Genomic DNA, 19,817 nt, shown 5'->3' with positions numbered 1-19,817 from the left:
AGCTGTATTATCTTTGTGGTGTTGGTAACTGCTATGATCTGACTGACTTGGAGAAAATATGGATGGCCACAGGAAAATTAATACAAATTATGTATATTTTGTTGAAAAAAAAATAAGTGTAAAAGAGAGATGGGAGTGATGGCAGAAGAGTTGGATGGGTCAGGTGGCTGTTACTGTCCCGTTCACTTTTAGCTTGCAGCACAGATTCTACTGTGGCCATCACTAAAGGCGCCTTCAGATTTCTGTTACTTCCTGATTAGCTGGAAAAACTCAGGGTCACAGTGGCCTCCTGCCACACTTAAAACTTGAAAATAAAGAAAACAGAAAGGAGAAACTTGACCCTGCCCAGATGCAGCCAAGGGGACACAGGGTTAAAAATGAAGTAAAGAAGTTCGAAGACCTACTATCCCGATCTGCCCACTTAGTCAGCGGCTGGCCTGGCAACCTTCCAAGTCATCTGTCTGCAGCCCCAACCTCATTCATTGCTCAGGTCCTGGGCCTCTGGGTAGACCGGGAACTCAGGGTTGGCAGCAGCCTAGGAGAGGGGCCGGCTCCGCCAAGACACAACAGGGAGGGGATAAGCCAGCATCCCCCACCCCCCTCCGGACACGGAGCAGGGGAGGAGAGCAAGTATCCTCCACCCCTGCGCAGGGCGGAGGAGCGCGTCCCGCGCCCGGCGCCTCCTGCACCGAAGCATCTCAGGAGCGGTGCACGAGAATGCAGGTCCACAGGGACGCACACGCGGGGCTCCTGCTGCCGTGGGGCTGGATGACTATCTGCCTGATGAGTCTGCTGCGTGAGTATTAACCGCTGAGGGCCAGGCTATGGGTGGGGAGGAGGGAAGGCCCCCAGCTGTTGACCTCACCTGGGAATCCTTCGCTGGAGCTAGGTGTGAGCTTACTCTGATAGTGCTGGGAGATGCCAGTTTCCTCATTGAGTGGCTGAAGATGCAAAGCTCAAAGTTGGAGCTAGAACGCAGATGGAAGGAAGGAAAAGTTCTATAACTGTCCTTGATTCAGAAAGCAAGGGTCCAGAGTGGGGCCCAGAGAAGGATCCAGGCACCCTTTGTTCCCAGGACAAGGACATAAAGAATTTGTGAGGATAGCCAATCCCAGTGAGGGCCAGGAGACCCTCAAGGAGAACCAAGGGACTTTAGCGGAGGAGTTTAGAACAAAGAGCAAGCAGAGAAAAAGAAGGACAATTTTTAAAATTTAAAATTAGAAAGCTAAACTAGAGTCGCCCCTGCAGACACCACGCAGATGCTAGTGGGGAGGTGGTTTGGTGTGCACACCAAGTCCTTCAGCTCACCAGTCTTCACCCTGCACAAACCCACACTCATTACTCTTTGGAATTTTCTTGCCCTGCCTTCCTTCAGATTCTAAAGCTAGTAGGCAGGCCAAGACACCTCCTGTTGCCCCCCCCCCCCCACACTTACTTATTAAGCTCTTCCTCTCGTTAGTTGGCAAAAAAAAAAAATAGTATTCACTCAGTCTGTAGCAAATTATATTGCATTGGAGGGTACTGTTCTTTGTCTCATCTCATGTTCTTGGAGGTTTTCAACTTTGGGGTTTATTCAATTTGATTCTAGCCCTTTACGGCTTCTAAATCTCCATTGTACATCTTAAAGGCCACTTACCATGGGTCTGCCCACAAGGCCTCTTTGTTCCCAATCTTCTGTGCGATTGTCTTTGGGTCCACCCCAAAGAGAGCTGACTGAAGAGTTGAATTAGGTTCTGGGCTCACCTGATTGGCAGCTCTGGACATGCCCTTTTAGATGGGGTAAAACTTGTTGAAGACTGAATTGCCCAGAATGAAGCAATACGATACCTTCATTGCACAGGTGGGTGACCATGGGCTGGAGTTCTCATCAGATACTCTCCTGGTTACTCAATTCAGCAGTGACCCAGGCCAGGGTGGAGTGCTGTCTTTTCGTATTTCCTCAGCTGGCCAGTGTCAACCATGTCTTGAGCCGAAGGGGTGGGGGTGAAGACCATAAAAACCTCTGAAATTCAGGGCAAGTATGCTGAGGATATCAGTGTCTCAGCTTTAGGGGTAAAGGGCAGGGCAGGGGCCACCATTCCCTACCTAACCAGACTTCATGGGCCAAACAAAGCTTTGTACTTTTTCCAAGAACTTCCAAAGGTTTGTATTGAGATTCTTTTGTTTGTTAATACAGCTATTTTCTGTCCTGGAATACATTGTGGAATAAATTAAACCAACAACTATATGTAATCTAAAATGCCCACCGTAGACAACAGCAAAAATTCAGTGCTGTTATTAGTTGAAAATTTGGTGTAGAGTAGGAACTGATTCTGAAGAGATAGGTCTCTTGTATCCCTGTGAAAGGCTAGTATAAACACCTACTAGCCAACTACAAAGTGCCACTTTTTTAGGGGCAGGAGAGATCAGTGAGCAGAGTCTGGGTTGTGGCTGGGAACTACCAGGCAACACTTTCATACGCCAGTTGAATTAAAAGCCTTTCAGCTAAGGACTTTTTTTTTTTAAACCAGGGTCTCCTTTCTCAAGGCCTGTCTTACCCCTTACCCCTACACTACCTTCAACTCTTCCTTTCCTTCCTTTACATCCTTTGAGTCTGGTGATTCCACATCTGTATCCTGTCTGGGGCTACATGTGAAAGGGGGGGGGGATGGAAGGGAAAAGACTTTTATCAGTTTTTTTTTTCTAGAAGGGAAAGGCCTCCACCCTTTACTCTCTGTTCCACGGTGAGGAGGAGTAAGAGTTTAGGGATTGCCGAGTAATTCAGTGATCTGAGTGCTCCCCTTGGAGGACCAAACCAGGCTTTGCCAGTACATGTATTCATCTTGGGCATTCCGGTCTGGCTGATAAGCAGGCAAGGGCCTAGATCTCTTTTCTTATCCCTTTGGCCCCACCCCTTGGGCCTGTTCATGGGCTTTTATTGCGTTCCTTTCCTGAGTGGTCTTTGTCTACAAAAACCCAAGGCAAGAAGTGCCAAATTGCAGCAGATAAAGTTGGTCACAAAGTCCTAGAAAAACAAGTAAAAAAGAGGAGCAGACTCCACTGCTTATGACCTTGCTTGATATTTTTGACTTTGTGCTTGAGGACCTGGGCTTACTCTCAGGGTTCCCCAGCTCCAGTCTCCAGTACCTGAACTTCCCTCTTTTCTGGACTTTGGTTCATCTAACTAAATGGCCTGTAATGTGGCAAAGTAAAAAATGTGAAGACATGGAAAAAAACACAAATTCATCTCTAAAAGAAATGTTCACAGTGGCCAGGGTACAATTTACATATTTTGAGGGGTGGTTTACATTTCTGATTATATCATTTTCTTCTTACAGTGGCTAAGAAATAAAGTATAGTGTCTTTAAAATTGCTCTCAAGGATCCTGGCTGTGCTATAGGAGAATGGTACATGCATCTTGGGGTGGAGTGGGGGTAGGGATCCAAACAAACTGGGAGGCCTGGCAAGGTACACTTCCCTGGACCTACACGTGGGAAAGGCAGGGAATGAATCATTTCCCTAATGATGCAAAGGAAAAGGCCTTCTGGCTTAACTGGGAAGTCTGCTACTTCCTGGAGTGGAAAATAAAAGTGAACCTCTTAAAGAAGTGGTATCCCTAGGTAGTTGGCTCCATTGCTTAAGAAAATGTGTAAATGGGTCTTTGGGTAAGAAATCTTAGAACCCCAGACAAGCTCTGAAAGTCGAAGGCAGGCAGGAGGCAGGGTGGCTAAGAGGAAGGTGCAGTCTTGTGTTGGGATGGGTTGATAGACAAAAGGTAGAAGGACTCCAGATCCCAAGGTGGACTCAAAAGGGTGATGCTTCTGCAGAGTTGGAGGACTTAAGGGGGGTTTCTTATAGCATAGCTTCATTAGCACAGCATTGACTAACATTTAAAGGTTGTACCACTGTCTCTTCTGACTTCTGTGGTATTTATTCCACACTTTCAAACCTCTGGCAAAAACTGCCCAAGTATAGCAGGTTTGCCTGAGAAGGACTCAGAGAGACTGAAAAAAAATGGTTCTTTACTGGTTGACCTGCAGAAGTGACAGTAGTGATCAGAGCAAGGCACTGAGTGGGCATCCAGGAGTAAGTGGTACCAGAGAAGAGGAAGAAAGGCAAGTGGGAGAAAGGTAGGCCTCTTGGGGATCCAGAGGAATGGAGGGATGAAGATATTATTTGATTATAATGGGGAAATCTCAATGTAATGAGGATGCTCAGGCCAGTTCATGCTGACACCTCTGCCTTGCCTCTGAAGCTAAGGAAAGCTTCTGTCATGCCCTTTGTTCTAACCCAACAATGGCTCAAACTCATGTATATGACAGGTGTGAAGGGACTCTAATAAGATTTCTCTGAATGTTCACTTACCTACTAATGAGCTCATCCCATTAAAGATAATAATATCTGCATTAAGTTCGTTTCCTGTATCACTGTTAAATTGGCCTTTCTTGGACTTATAATCATTGTCGTATTTTCTATTCTTTGGATTGTCCTAGGATGAATCCAGTCTTCATAAAAATCCCTAAAGACCTGTCTAGTCAGTCCCTCTCCTAGAGAGCTGTGATGCTAAGGCCTAAGGATGTAAAAAAAAAAAAAATCAAATTATACCTTATTTTGTGTTTTCTTCAGAACTTAGTGAGATCCTTTGAATGTCCTTGGTGCTTAAGGAAAAAAATACATATACTATGAAAGTGAAATTAGTCTACAAGAGGGTTATTTGAAAACTTTTCCTATGAAGGGCAAAACAGAATGCATCTCAGGCTTGGTATCTGGATGTGGCTTCTGATGCATTTGACACTTGAATATGTAGATGGCATGCATCACTGACTGACCACACACTATCAACCCCAATGCAGAATATATGTCTTAGGAGCTATAGTTTGCCAGTTCCCGATCTGGATGACATAGAATCAGGTCCTTAGCACCGTGGCTTGGATTGTAGATTTTTCCTCGTTATATGGAGAAACTGGATATTTTTAACACAGTCACTCCCCAATTTAATAAATTTCCTCTTTATACAGAGCATTAGAGCAAGCAAGATGGCTCAGCGGGTAAAAGTGCTTGCCATACAAATTTGAAAACTGGAGTTTGATCCCCAGATCCCAGATGGTAGGAGAGAGAAGACTGCAAGCTGCCCTCTGACCTCTGTATATGCTGGGTGCCTCTTTACCTGCCCTCACATCTCCCTCTCTCTCCCTTCCTCCCACATGTACAATAACAATAATTATAAATAATAATAAACCATAGAGCATCAGAATAAGGCTAAAAAGCTGTAGGCAGTGAGTGTGAGCAGTACAGTTCAACTCAGTTGCTTATCCTAACACCCCAGGATCTGCCAAGCATCCTGAGTAAAACACACACATGTAAAAAAAAGGTCTTGACATTCAAGAAATTTATAACTTAAATGAGGTGACAGTTGAACCTCTCCTGAGGAAGCAACTTGTGTGACTCTGTGCCAGATGAGTGACAGAGATAAGAACTGACTTGGAAAAGCAGAAGGAAGGGCCTTTTCACGATGGTAGTCATGGACCAGACAGCCTGGCTGCTTTGTATTTCCTCGCCTTCTTTGTTTCTTAGAACAACTGCGAGGCAGGACCTACTTGGATCTCATTTTACTGGAGAAGTTTGAAAGTTGCGGTGGCCCTGGAGCCACACAGCTAGGATACAGGAGAGAAGCACCCACAGCATCTGTCTTCAAGGCTTGGCCTCCTTGTCTCTGGGTAGTTCTGCCTTCAACTTCAGAGGTCCAGTGATTCACTTCTCAGGGATGTGACTTTGCTTCAGATATATACAGAAAGGTTGGACAGCTAGGGGCTGACTGAGGATGTGATCACAAAACAGCATTAGAAAAAAAATAAAACTAGCCTGGTGTGGTGGTATACACCAGTAACCTCAGCACTAAGGAGACAGCCATGGGCAGGAAGAACAGGAATTCAACACCATCCTTCACTAAAGTGGGTTACATAAAGTGTCATCTAGCCTGGGCTATATGACACCCTATCTAAAACAAACAAACAAACAAACAAAAACATTCCCAGAACTCTAAAACTAGGGATACCTGAAAAAAAAATAGACCAAGAACACACATAAACTTGGTTATTTAGGTAATAACTTACTGAATATCTTAGAATATGTAACCTTTTTTTATTACAAAAACTGAACCTCTAGTTTACTAATGTTAAGTAGAATTTTTTTTCCAAAATGTATTGTACATGCCTCTGCTTCTTCAGAATACTCCCTACCCTAACACTTTAACTTTTGTGACTCAAATGGATCATGGAAATAAGGTGTTTTTGTTGCAGTCAGTAGCATGATTAATATATATCAAGGTGTTTATTTCTGTTTAATGTGATTATAAGTGACTCAAGACCAGCATGGGTTTGGTACTTGGGTTTGTTTTTAATTTAGAAATTTCAGTTTCTTAGTTTTCAACTGCCACCTCTCCCTATTTGTTTCTAACGTCTAACTTTGACTGGAATATCAAGATAACTAGGCTTATTAATACTGTTTGTGAAAATAGTTGCTTCTAAATAAGTACCTGCAAGGTCAGTGTGTAAATTTTACCACACAAATTCTTTCTGTTACATCTGTTGGTGTCTTAAGATTCTCATTTAATAGCTTCCCAGTAGCTTGTCTCCTGTCTTGCTCAAAGTTTATTGAGTAGATTGATAGAAAGAAGCTGGGAAGATGACTTAGTGGTTAAGAGCACTTGCTGTTACTGCAGAGGATAAAGGTTTGGTCCCTGGCACTCACTTTTAGCCTACAACCATCTGTAACTCAAGTTCCAGGGTATCCAATCTTTCTTTCTTTCTTTTTCTTTTGGTCCCCTTGGGCATACATGTGGCAGACATACATACATATCTACCAGAATAAACTAGTCAGGTAGAGCCTTTGAGGTGGTACAGGACAGACTGGGAACTAAATTTAGGAGCAGTGTTTTACTTAGTTCTGAGTTATACTAGCTTTCCTCACGTTTATGTGGGATGAAAGAAAGATTCCCTTAGTTTTACAGCATATGAAAGGCTTCACTGAGTGTAGGCTGTTCTTATTCCTTCCTAGAATGGGAATCAAAAGTTCAGAGAAAGAAGGCCAGTGTTTGATGTTTTAAGGTAGTGGACAGATGTAGAAAGAGAGAACAAAGAGACTCATTGCCAGTCTTAGTAGAGCCTTCCTTCATGACCCACTAGTTCTGCAAAAGAGCCTTGGAGGCTGAGGCCCAGGGATGCACTCACAGAAGGCTCTGTGCTGTAGTGTATAAGTTGTGAGTATATCCTGACCTATGGCCATAGTATCCCCTCACTTGTGCCAGTTCTTACGTAGCCCTTCACTTAGCCTTGCCTTCTGCTCCCTTCCTTGTTCTGTCCTATAGCCTCATATGCTTTGCTACTTATCCTAAGTTTGGAGCTATACATCTGAGGCTGGGTCCTCTTTTCATTTTCAACCTGGCCAAAGAGTGGGGAGAAGAGAGGGGATAAGACTGCTATAGTTGGGAGCCCATCCCCAGTGGGTCCATAGCTGGGTTAGATCTGGAGTTGATTCACTGTTCTGGAACAGGCACCTCTGTCTTCAGAACAACAGCAGGTCTCTCTTCACATCTGGAAAAGTTCAAAAATGTTTGTCTGGATGAAGGAGGCCTCTTGGGGGAGGGGTTCAAAAGCATGACATCATCTCAGGCAGGCCCGGCTTCCTTTGGAGAAAGAGAAGGGTTGGGCCAACCTAGACCAGATGGGATTCCCAGGAATTGACGTGTTTGAGTAAAGCAAGGAGGGTGTGGGCAGAAGGAAGGGTTCCAAAGGGGAATTCAAAGGATATCTTAGAATAGCCCATTGAAAGTATGATTCCTTTATTTCAGTGTCTGAATGCTACCACCACTTGCCCTTGTAACGAATTTGTATCTTAGGGTCAGATTGGTGGGGTACTATCTTAAGGAAGTAGCTTAGGTTGGCGTCTATATCCAAACTACATAGGAACACACATGTCTTGTTGTCTACAAAGGCTTTGAGGCTGTATCCAGATCTTTAACAACTACCAGAGTCAGCAAGGTCCATGTTCTTTGCTGCTTGACCACATGATCTGTGTTCTTCCCCAATCAACAACTTGGTGACATAGATTTTTCCTTTCTGTAATGAATAGAGTAATATCACTTCTTTCCCTACTTACCTGGCACATAATAAGATATGATTTCTGTGGTCAATGTTAATACAGTCTGCTTGTTACAGGTTGGGAAGAAGGTAGAGGTGGAAGTTGAGACCCTGACAAGCACCTAATGAAAAACATTCTTGGCCTTGGGTTGACTAGAAACTGAAAGTCTGACTTCCCTCTTGATGCTGATGGCAATAGCAATCAGTCTACATTGTTATTGGCCTTGAAACATAGAAAAAAATACAGAGCTAGATTTCAATTAGGAAAATTTAGAGTTGCACTTCAAGGTGTCCTGGAGCCCTTAGGACCTTTCCTTGCAGGTGGTATTACAGTCGTGAACTTGGGACCTGAGTCTATCCCTTGCCAATGCACAAAGAGGCCCACACCCTGTATGTTTGAACTTCACACTAGTAGCTGAGGCCAAATTATAAACCAAACAGTTTCATTCCCCTACCTTAACCATACACCTTTTTGGTCACTAAGAAAGCTAACTTTGAATTTGGAACTTTAACTCTTTTGGAATTCAGTCTTTATGTGGTTGATCAGGACAAGATAAGCCCTGGCCCCAGCTTACTTCTTTTCTTTCTATCCACAACTCTGGCCCCAGACCACTTCCCTTACTTTTTCTTCCTTCATATGACTTAGAACTATGATGTGAAGGATCTTGCATGTACATATAGAATACTAATATATCCATATGCTAACCCTTCTCCCTTCAAATAGTCATTCCTGGAACTTGGAGGTACACAGTGTGATGCTGCAGTTCACCTTTGGAGGGATGAGCCATCATAGGTTAATACTGGTCTGGATGTGAGCAAAGAGCCATTTGAGCAAGCTCTATAAAGAAGTATAGTCTCCAAAGTGTCATCTAGATGGAAGGACCATCTGATTGACTCATGTAAGAGGTAGAACAGGCTTTGGGACCCATAATATGCAAGGTCAAGGTTCTCCTTCCCGAGTCTAAGGATATATAGAATAATGGGGACAAGGACACTCACAGGTATTCAGAGAATGTATAGATAAAGAATCATTCTACCTTAGTAGTTTGATTTTCCTCATTCAAAAATAGACAAACTATCTATATTTAGGGATTATTAAACTTAGGTACACATGCATGAAAATATATGGTCCTGGCAAAGCCAAAGCTCTCTATCTTTCTTTCCATCAAGAAGGGTTCCATTTTGAACCTCCTGAAAGAAGTCTCCAGGTTGCCCACTGCAGTTGAGTTCCTCATCTGAAAGAAACAATGGGTTTGAAGGTCCTGAACTTTGAAAAAGGAAGACTGAGCATGAAAAATTATTTAAGGGGATGTGCATAGAGAAAGTATGAATGTAGGTTATTTTCAATAATTAGTATATTGGATAGAGGTTGACCAAAAAAGAGAAGTGAGTAATCGAAGGGAACTAGGAACATAGCATCTCTCATATTTTCTATCCTTGTAATGTTTACATAGGTGAAATTTTGTATCTTGCTATTTTGCTAAATATATTACAAACATTACCTTCTGTGTTGTTACCATTTTTAATTACTTTGAAATTCCTATGTTTTATAAATGTTTAGTATATTTCCTTAGGGAAAACAGAATAGAAAACTAATCTGGTGTCCACGAATATATTATTAATGTTTCTTTATTGTCGAGGGTGGCAAGAATGTTCCAGGTAGATTCACCTAAAATCAAGAAGTTGAATCGGGTGTTGTCATGAGGTTCCAAGGTCGGATTCTGATTTTTCCTTATTTTCCTGTAACATCTGGGCCCACAGATCTAAACAACTTGACCTCTGTTGCGACGGCTACTACTGCCCCAGGAATATCTCCATCAGTTCCTACAAATGTATCCAATGAGGAAACTACCACACTTAGCATCCCTGGAAGTACCAGCTCCTACTTCCTTTCTCAGGAAGGCAATGAAACCACACCAGCCATCTCAGGTAACCAGAAGTACTCAGCTAGTATAGCCTATTCCCCTACCACAGATGGGGGTCACATAAACCAATGCTTTATGCAAGGGCATTCTTAAATAAGTTCTAAATGACTTTCTCTATGCTGGCAACATTTGTAGGCCATACATGACAAGTGGGTCCTGAACAGAACTGATTCTTGTATTTATGCTAAGTTCGACTGGTAAAAGAAAGGATCCGATGGGATTCCATTGATGGGTGTCTCTGTTTTCTTCTAAGTGATGGAAGATGGTGTGGGTTCAAACTGTAGGTCTTTCACTTCTGTAGGATAGAATCATTTTCTCTTTCAGAATTGGAAGGCATGTTTGATATATTCTAGATCATGTACATCCAATCTAATACCTGAGGGCCTCATGCATCTCAGGTTAGCTATGAATGAAGCCCAACATATTGGTAGATTACAACATGTTACAATGTTAAAAGGTTGGAAACCCTTGTTTTATATTATAGCTATGGTTCCAACAGCTGGCTTGAAATAAATTGAGTCACGATTAAGATATGAAGTAATCGTGACCTCACCAAATTCTTATTCTGTGCAGAAATCCGTGCTAGCACCATAAAGTGAGATTGTGTTTCTAAGTGTATTGTACAGATGCATACACTTACTTGTGTTTTGGTGTATTCCAGAGACAACAGTCAACTTTACTGCTACTTCTGGGATTCCTTCAGGCTCTGGAACCACACAAGTTTTTGTGCAGTCACAGACGTCCCCAGCCATCACACTGCCCACCACTTCAGACAATGTTTCCACTTCAGAGATGACCTGGAAGCCCAGCGTGCCATCTGTAAACGTTTCTGATTACTCACCTACTAATATCAGTTCTGAGATGATATCAACCACTGAACCATATGCATACACATCATCTTCTACTGCCCCAATTACTATCAAGGTGGGTGAGTTGGGCCCAAAGCGGCAGATTATGCCTCAGTACCTATCCCTCTGCTCATACCAGCCAATGAGATTTGGGTCATCTTGGAATCAATATGGAATATGTACTTTATGTATTGCTAGAAATTCTAGACAGGAGGAAGACAGGGAGGGGAGGGTTCAGTCCAGTGAGAAGTCTGATCTGTGCGTTGGGTTTTGTATTTTGGGGAGAGTCTCAGAGATCCTTCTAGTTCTCTGGTTCTTCAGAGGGACCATTTTTTTTTCGGGGGGGGGGGTGGATATTTGGATCTGTCTCCTGTATACTGGGGCTGCCTTTCTTAAATGTGTAGAGCAAAGTGTTTCTGATATATGGAGGGCTTAGTGAAGCACAGAATATCAGTGAGGAGGTCATCCGAAGAGGTGAGAACTAGACACATAGGAATGGTGAGTTCCTCTGGACTTCTTGGCCTTGAGCCTGTGGCAGTCCACAGCTTTCAGTATGAAGGGCAGGAAGTATGAAGGCCTAAGGAGAGGCATGAGGGGCCTAGTTGTTTGTTTTTAAAGGCGTAGCAGATGAATGAAGAGACTCCTAGGGACCAAGAGAAAATCGGGTGTCACCCTGCCTGACTACCCCGTTGTATGTGTGAAGAAATAATAATAATAATAATTTTATCTTTTTCTTTTTAAGCATCATCCATCCCAGGTTTCCCATGATTTCAAATAGCATCTTTTTTTATGGTCCAGGATAGTAACAAAAAGCTTTATTCTCTCCATGGGGAAGTTTATGAGCTGGGAGCAAACATACTGAGTGCCTTTAATCTGAAAATCTTGGGTTCAGGTTTTTTTATTTTGGAATATTTAATTTGATTCTAGAATATATAATGAGAGATTTTGAGAATAAGACCCATGTCAAAACATAGAACTCATCTGTGCTTCATATATACCATATGCACATAATTTAAAAGGTCATTTTTACATCACACTTTTCAATAATTTTATGCACTCAAAAGTTTGTAGTGTGTATTTGTCACTTGTAGCATCATTTGGGAATCAGAAAGTTTTAGATTTTCAAACATATTATATTCTAAATTTTGGATTAAGGGTGCTCATTTTTTTTCTGCAAATCTCACTGGGAGTGTCTGAAATCACAGCAACCAAAAGGCTGACAACTATGAATTGAAGCCAGCCCAGGTTATGTAGCTACCTAGTGAATTCTAGTCCAGCCTGACTATAGAGTAAGACTTTGTCTAAAAAAAAACAGTACTTAAATAAATAATGTAAATCCCTAGGCCTCTGAGAACTTTTAAATTTACTTTTTCCTAAACTTTTTAAGAGACTTCCTTGCCTTAAAAGAGGTAGAGGAAGAAATGAGGGGCTAGGGTACTTGCATATTTACTTTTTTTTTTTAAATATAGGGAGAAATCAAATGTTCAGGAATCCGAGAAGTGAGATTGGCCCAGGGCATCTGCCTGGAACTAAGTGAAGCATCTAGCTGTGTAAGTCTACCTCCACCCCATTCCTCCCACACCCACCCCAACCCCTCTGAATACCTGAAGCCATCTTGGATTGGCCTCACTTGAGTAAGTAGTCTGGAAGCTTAGCAGGGTCAGACTGTTTCTAAAATTGAGCATTGTATTTGGACAATAAGAGTCCCCATCTTGTGAACATATAGGGCAAAACCAATTTTAAATAAATTTTGTTGTTATTTGAGGTCAGACTTAATGTTAAGAGCCCTTGTCAATGCCCAGATATTAACCAGTCAACTAAAATTCAAATGATCTTATTACTTACATGTAACTCTTTAATGCATACTGAATTTATATTAAGTTTTTATATGATCTTGTCATATACTTCAGAGATATTTTCTTTCTTCAAGTTGATTATACTTTTGTCTGTTTTAAATTTGCTGTGCTTTTACATTACAATGTTTTTTATTGTCCAGCAAGCCAGATCTTTCCTAATTATACCACAAAAGTGAGCTTTCAACTCTGTTTTTTTTTTGTTTTTTGTTTTTTTTTTAGAAAATCTTTGGTGATATCTTACTAGATCCCTGCCCCGAAAAGTCACAAAAATTTGAATAGGAACTTGCTAAAAATCCTTCAGTTTTTACAAGTCATATTTTGTATCGTTCATCATCATCTTTTTTTAATTTGAAATATTTCAATATTGGTCCCCACTCCCCAGCATACATTTTTTTCTTTTGGAAGGGGATAGACCTCAAGGTTGTGTACATGCTAGGCAAGTATTTCATTGCTGAGGTATATCCCCAACATTTTCACTATAAGTTTTATAGATTTTTAGCAAGGATATCCTAATAGATATTCTAACTTACTATTGCTTAGATATTAGAAAATTATTGGAGCCTGAATATTTGTCTTCAGTTTATGTCTTTCTTGAACCTGCTAATTAATTCTAGGAGATTCTTGGTTCTTTTTCATTTTTAAAGTGAACTACATATTATCTGCTATAATGTGTTATTTTTCAAATTCTTTTTAGTAGTAGTGATTCTTATTTCTGTTTCTTGTCAGGTTGCATTGGTTAGAATATATGTGAATTTTTGTGTGTTACAGTAGATCCCTGTTACTAGCAGTAACATGGCCCTGGAGTAAGGATGGAGGTAAAGGAAAAAGTGCTGTTTTCCTTTACAGTAAGATGTTCTCTTTTGGAAATGCAGTGAAGGGAACCTTGTAGGTAACAGCTGACAGTATGGTTTGGACAGACTTTAGGCTGTAGAGGACATGCCTTACGTATTTTGACACTCAAATGACCAGTTTCCTACTTGCAGCTATCAGGTGGGTATCTCTGACTTACAAATATTTTAAAACGACATCTCAAAAGGACCATTTAACTTAGAGCATTTGAAAGTGGCAGTTTCATAAATATACAAGTTTGCAGAATATAGTAACTCAGTGAAGTTTTCAAAACTGTTTAGGGAGCATAAATAGACAAAGTAAAGCAATAGTTAATGTGTGTCTGATGCCAATTTTAACCTCACTAATTAAAGATAAAAATAAAATCATCCTTTTTTAAATCTTACCTATCATCTTGATGGAACGTTTATTTATTTGTTTGTTTGTTTAAACTGAGAATCACAGAGGTTTGTACCAGAATGCTAGTTTATTGTGCCCAGGGCTTAGAGACAACTGCAGAGAATTTTTCTTATCAGTCTGCTGTTCTCAGGATCAAATTTAACTAGAGTCATTGTCTAAGACAAGTGATACTCCAGAAAGAACTGCTCTTTCTACCTGTGGTCTATGCTGTTAGTCTGTTTCATTCCTGACCAGAGAGCTCCTTGTGTGTTCCTTTGAGATGGGCGGAAGACCTGTGATTAGGATCTGGAAAGAGCAGCTCTCCCGTGTGAGCCAATAACAAAGACCTCTACACTGTTCACAAAGACTAACTACCATTGCAGAACAGATGTGAAGCGTTGTCATCCTCTGGTGTTCCCACACTGTCCATTCCATTTCTTCCTCAGATCATTCTTCCCAAGCCACAAGCAGTAGTGCTTCCTTGTGCTCCCTGGAGTAGTTTTTCTTAGATAGCACTCCTGGATCCAGAATTTCTAGTCATGGCTCCCAGTGTTTCAAGAGTCCCTACCTTGAATCCCGCTAGTCGGATAGTCTTTGCAAAAGTTGTAGGGGCACAGTCCCTCCTAGTTGCCATAGGTTGCATTTTTGCTTTGGTGTCAGAGGGTTTTGAAGTACTGGTTCTACTAGTGCAGAGGTTCTTAACCTGTGGGTTGAATGACCCTTTCTTTCACAGGGTATGCCTAAGACCATCAGAAAACACAGGTATTTACATTATGATTCACAACAGTAGCAAAATTATAGTAATGAAGTAGCAAAGAATGTAATTTTATGATTGGGAGGTCACCACAACATAACTATTAAACGGGCACAGTGTTAGGAAAGTTGAGAACTACTGTCCTAGTGGGACACTCCAGGTCCTACCCATGCCCAAAGGATTTTCCCCATTAACACATGCTTGCAGAGCTTATTTGATACTGATACCTACCTGCATCTAGTACAAATTTCAACAGATTTTGCAATTTACATGATGAGCACCAAGGTGCTAGCTCTCCCTGTGTGGACCATTTAGATCTTTCTGTACGGTAACCCTGAATTCCCCACTTACTCTACTTCTGCTCTGCATCTTATGCATTCTAAAGGATGGCAGAGCTATTTCCAAGCCCTTGTGTCCACATCTCAGAGCCCTTGTTCGTAGAGCATGTCCCCTAAGTATAATTTCCATTCTCTCTTCTTCACTATCTTTATTAATTTAATGTTTGTAGTCACGATTCCATTTTCTTGTGTAGTAGTCATTTGTGCAGGGCGTTCTCTAACATTTTTACTTGTGACAAAATACACACAACATGAAAAGTACTACCATAACGATTTCTAAGTAACACGGAGTGATGTTGAATGCATTCATGCTAACCTTGCAGCAACCTCTCCAGAATTCTGTGTATCTTCCTATGACACAGTTCCTCATCCCCCCAGGCAACTACTGCTTTCCTTTCTGTCTCCATGAACTTGGTTATTCTAGGTACTGATATGAGTAGATTGTGACATAAATTCCTTCTATATTAAGACTGGCTAATATTCCACATTATGTGTGTATACTTTATTCTGTCTGTCCACTCATCCATTGGTAGACACAAGTTTTTTCACCTTTTGACTGTTGTGAATAAAGTGTCTGTGAACATTAATGTGGATATGTATTTTGATACCCTAATATAATTTTTTAAACTAAATACCCAGCTTTAGAATTGTTAACTCATATGATAATTCTATTTTTGAAGAGGAATTACCATATTTTTGTTTGGTTTTGTTTGCATTCCCAGACATTGAATCCAGACCTTTGCACATGCTAGGCAGGCTTTATCACTGAGCTACACTCCAGTCCACTTCACTAGTTTGTTTGTTTGTTTGTTTGTTTTTATAATGGCTGCACCATTTGACATTTCTGCCAATGGTATACAGGGCTCCATTTCCTCCATAGCCTTGTCAACACCTGCCCTCCGTCCCTCTCTTGTTTTTAAATACACAGCTATCCCAATGTACATGAACAATCATCTCATTATTTTTTCATTGTGATTTTGTTTACAGTTCCCAGGTGCTTAGTGACAACGAAAATTTTTTCTTGTGGTCCTTGGCCATTTGTGTATCTCTGGAGGAATTTGTAGTTCTTTGCTACAAATATAATTTTTGGAACTACTTTATCTATTCAGTGCTATGTCTGTTATATGTACTATTTATATCCATATAGCTTGAAAATATGAAAGTGTTTGGGTTTTACTATCTTTTCTAAGTTTATATCTACTCATCTCACTCATATTACCTCATTTACACATTATGCCAACTTCCTCTGAGGCAGTCTGTTTCCAACCCTCTAATCACACACAGCTTCTGCCTTCCTTGCCCTCTACCTAAAGAGTAAAGGTCAGTTACCTTAGAGATAACATCACTTACCAATGAAGTACTAACTGAGGAAGACTGTCTGTTGGAAAGAAATATTTGGAGACAATTTAACTCTTGCCCTTAGTTCATTGCCCACTTGTTGTTTGGCTTGTAACAATAGTCCTTTAATTATTTCAGTCTCTTCAATTGCCTGCCACTGACAAATTTAATACAGCAAAGAATATAAAATTACTTTAAAACAGGTGACTGCAGGATGTCTTAGGTTTCTTATTGTCATGATAAACACCATGACCAAAAGCAACTTTGGGAAAAAAGGGTTGAAAGTCAGGGCAAGAACTCAAGGCAGGAACTGACACCTAGACCATGGAGTAGTGCTGCTTACTGGTTTGCCTGCTCCTGGCTTTGCTCAGCCTGCTTTCTTACCCAATCTAGGACCACCACCAGCCCAGGAGTGGTACTACTCACAAAGACTTGAGCCCTCCATATCAATCGCTAGTTAAGAAAATGTTCTATAGACTTGTCAACAGATAAATCTTATGGAGTCAATTTCTCAATTGAAGGTCCCTCTTCCCAAACAACTTACAACTTGTGTCAAATTGACAAAAAAGAAAAAAAGAAAAAAAGGAAAAGAAACAATGGGAGACAATTGATTCTAGAAATAATAGCATTGGGAAATATCTCAAAGACCCTTTAGAAATGTGCCTGTACCCTCCTCTCCATACCAATACTTGATGTGCTTCTTTAGCATGGGCAGAGGCATCACAGAATTTTAGGATGCACCTCTAGAAAGGTTAGATGATATCTTTATTTTTCAAAAGGGACATATGTGCACTGATGCAGTTAGAAACTCTTAAATGTGATTCTCATGGACAGAATAGTGTGGCTGTGGCTTCTTCCTGCCTACTCTCTCATGATACTTGTCTCTTGGGGGAGGATGTTTATCCTGAACATCCGGAGAACCATTGTGTTTTGTTCAGGATCCACCTGCTTCTCTCCAGCCCAAACACAATTAACTGCTAAATTTCAGAGTAGGAGGCTGGCCACTGTTACTGCCTTGAATTCAATCCAAGAAACTAACCATGCAGTCGAGAGACTCCTGGTAGAGGCCAACCAGTTGGAGTATTAGACTTAACAAGTCCTTGAGTTCTTATGTTTATTTGGTACATTAAGTGCAGTCTGGTTTCAATTACATAACGTGCACCCTCACCCTCATCACACAGGCACTTAGGAGTTTAACAGTTTAGTCAGAGGGAAATGACCACAGTAAGAAGATGATCACACAATTTGGATCTCTAGGTAATACATCAAAAACTATGATTATTGATAATAATAGTAATAGCTGCTGTTTTGTACCAATCAAAATCTTTATGTATTAAATATTTTTATACATCACTGTTGTGATCACCATATAACCAATTTAGAGCTAAGGAACCTGGCTAGTTGATGATGACTTGAAAAGATTCTAGAAAATTGGACAGCAAGGATTAATGTCCAATTTGCCAAAGATAGGACTGGCTTCCTGGAAGACATGGAATTTGAGTTAATCTTGGAGGACATGGAGCAAAACAGAGAAGGTAGACTCTTTTGCATTTTCTTTTAGCTGTAGTGAGGCTGGGCAGACTATCACACAATAGACTTGCTTCCATGCATTTTCCTGTCAGCTTTACCTGAGCACACTGAGTTACTTCTGCTAACACTATCCAGATGTGTCTTTGTCCTCTTTTGCATGCTTAAGTGCTTTGTTATAATTTTCTTATAGTAAATAGTCTTTATGCCTCAATTTATCTATCTATAAAATGAAAAGAGTAGAGTAGTGGGAGAGCCAAATGAGTCAATATGTGAAAAGCACCAAAGACAGAGCATTGGTCATAGTAACTGACATTGATTTTTAACTGCCACATCTTTACATATATAGACAAGAGTTTTGATCATGTGGAATTAATGCATAGCTACTCCTCTTACCTTCAACTTTATCCTCATGTAAGGTAAAGACAAATACACAAACACAGACAGACAGACACACACACACATTTTCTTTTTTCTTTATTTTTAAAGATGTATTTATTTATTAGGTATACAGTACTCTGTCTGCATATACACCTGCATACCAGAAGAGGTTATCAGATCTCATTATAGGTGGTTGTGAGCCACCATGTGGTTACTGGGAATTGAACTCAGGATCTCTGGAAGAGCATTCAGTGCTTTTAACCTCTGAGCCATCTCTCCAGTTCCCACACACATTTTCTGACAGTGCTTTACTATCAGGGCTTGTTAAATGTTAGAATGACAGAATACTGTCAAAGTGCAGTGTCTTAGCACTAGAGAATGTGGGAAGGTCCCATTTTGTGTGGCTACTTTAGATTCTGTGGGAGACCTGTTTCTCCTCTTCTTTCAGGAAACAAACATTTTAGCTAGAGACTCACAAAGAGTCCAGACTCATCATGTGTGGTCTCTTCTATAACCTGAAAAGCATGATACCAGGGAAGGTGCTTTGCTCAAGTGGAGAGCTTATAAGGCCAGCCAATCCCTGCTGGCCTCACTCAGGTCCAGTTATTTTCCTACTGCTCTTTGAAATCCCCCAGGGCCTAAGGCCAGTCTTGACTTTGTCTGGCGGAGGCACAAAGGAGGTTTTCCTGCCTAAGATCACAATAGAAGGAAAATACCCAGGCTCCCTTCCAACTGTGAAGACCTCTGGACTAAACCATGGGCAGATTGGAAGCCTTCTCTACAAGGCTCAGGTGTGATGATAGTTACAAGTTCCAGAGTTTTCCCCTAACAGGAATGTTGTCATGTCCATGAGGCATTTCCTTCTCTGACATCTGTCATCAAAACTGGAGAAAGTCTTGGTTTTCTTGGTTGGGAGGCCACTGTGGGAGAGAGAGACAGAGAGAGAGAGAGAGCGCTAGTTAGTTTGTTCAGGGTAGTGGGGGAGCACCTTATGAAGGACATAGCCAGGGCTTCCCTTTAGTGCTGTTCCTGAGACTCAGTTGTTAAAAACTATGGGGGTTTATTTCCTGAGTTCCTGAATCCTGTAGACCAGGCAGCAACCTGAGGGAGGACCTGGGAAGTTCATTAAACTGGCTTCCATGCTTTCAATGAAAATGCTATGTCATTGTGAGCAAGGCTTGCTGACATAGCTTTGGTACAGAAAGAGGGAACCAGTACTGAGTGGCTGTGTAATCCATCTGCATAGGCTTGTTCTCTACTCCTCATCTTTGTTGGCTTTTCTCTATCATTTAGAACTGTTGTAACCTTGAAGTAAAGGATTTTTCTTAGTTTTTAATTAGTATTAAACATTCACTATTGCATTGATATCATGTTGGTGGTGGCTCTGTATTTGGCATACATATATAGGCAATTATTGAATAACAAAATATTTCCTGTTTCTTATTTCTTTCTTACTATGTTGTTGTACATAATTTAGCATTGGTCTTTTATGTTGGAATTATAGAA

General features: G+C 41.0%; 1 protein-coding gene and 1 long non-coding RNA gene across 3 annotated transcripts in view; one reads left to right on the top strand and one right to left on the bottom strand.

The window, feature by feature from the left end:
- Positions 1-636: 636 nt before the first annotated feature.
- Positions 637-19,817, top strand: part of Cd34 (CD34 molecule) — a 22,300-nt gene continuing 3,119 nt past the window's right edge. For both annotated transcript variants that reach the window (XM_048439335.3, XM_048439336.3), the window contains exons 1-4: positions 637-796; positions 9,879-10,046; positions 10,704-10,966; positions 12,360-12,440. In XM_048439335.3, coding sequence (XP_048295292.1) covers positions 718-796; positions 9,879-10,046; positions 10,704-10,966; positions 12,360-12,440 — 591 coding nt within the window. In that variant the 5' untranslated portion in view covers positions 637-717. The remainder of the gene's footprint in view (positions 797-9,878; positions 10,047-10,703; positions 10,967-12,359; positions 12,441-19,817) is intronic.
- Positions 18,391-19,817, bottom strand: part of LOC125403773 (uncharacterized) — a 15,976-nt gene continuing 14,549 nt past the window's right edge. The window contains exon 3 of the long non-coding RNA XR_015737820.1: positions 18,391-19,231. This is a non-coding gene — a long non-coding RNA (uncharacterized LOC125403773). The remainder of the gene's footprint in view (positions 19,232-19,817) is intronic.

This window comes from Myodes glareolus, chromosome 5 (assembly GCF_982192425.1).
Source record: "Myodes glareolus chromosome 5, mMyoGla1.1, whole genome shotgun sequence".
In the NCBI taxonomy this organism is placed as follows: domain Eukaryota; kingdom Metazoa; phylum Chordata; class Mammalia; order Rodentia; family Cricetidae; genus Myodes; species Myodes glareolus.
This window is presented reverse-complemented; position numbering and strand designations above follow the sequence as displayed.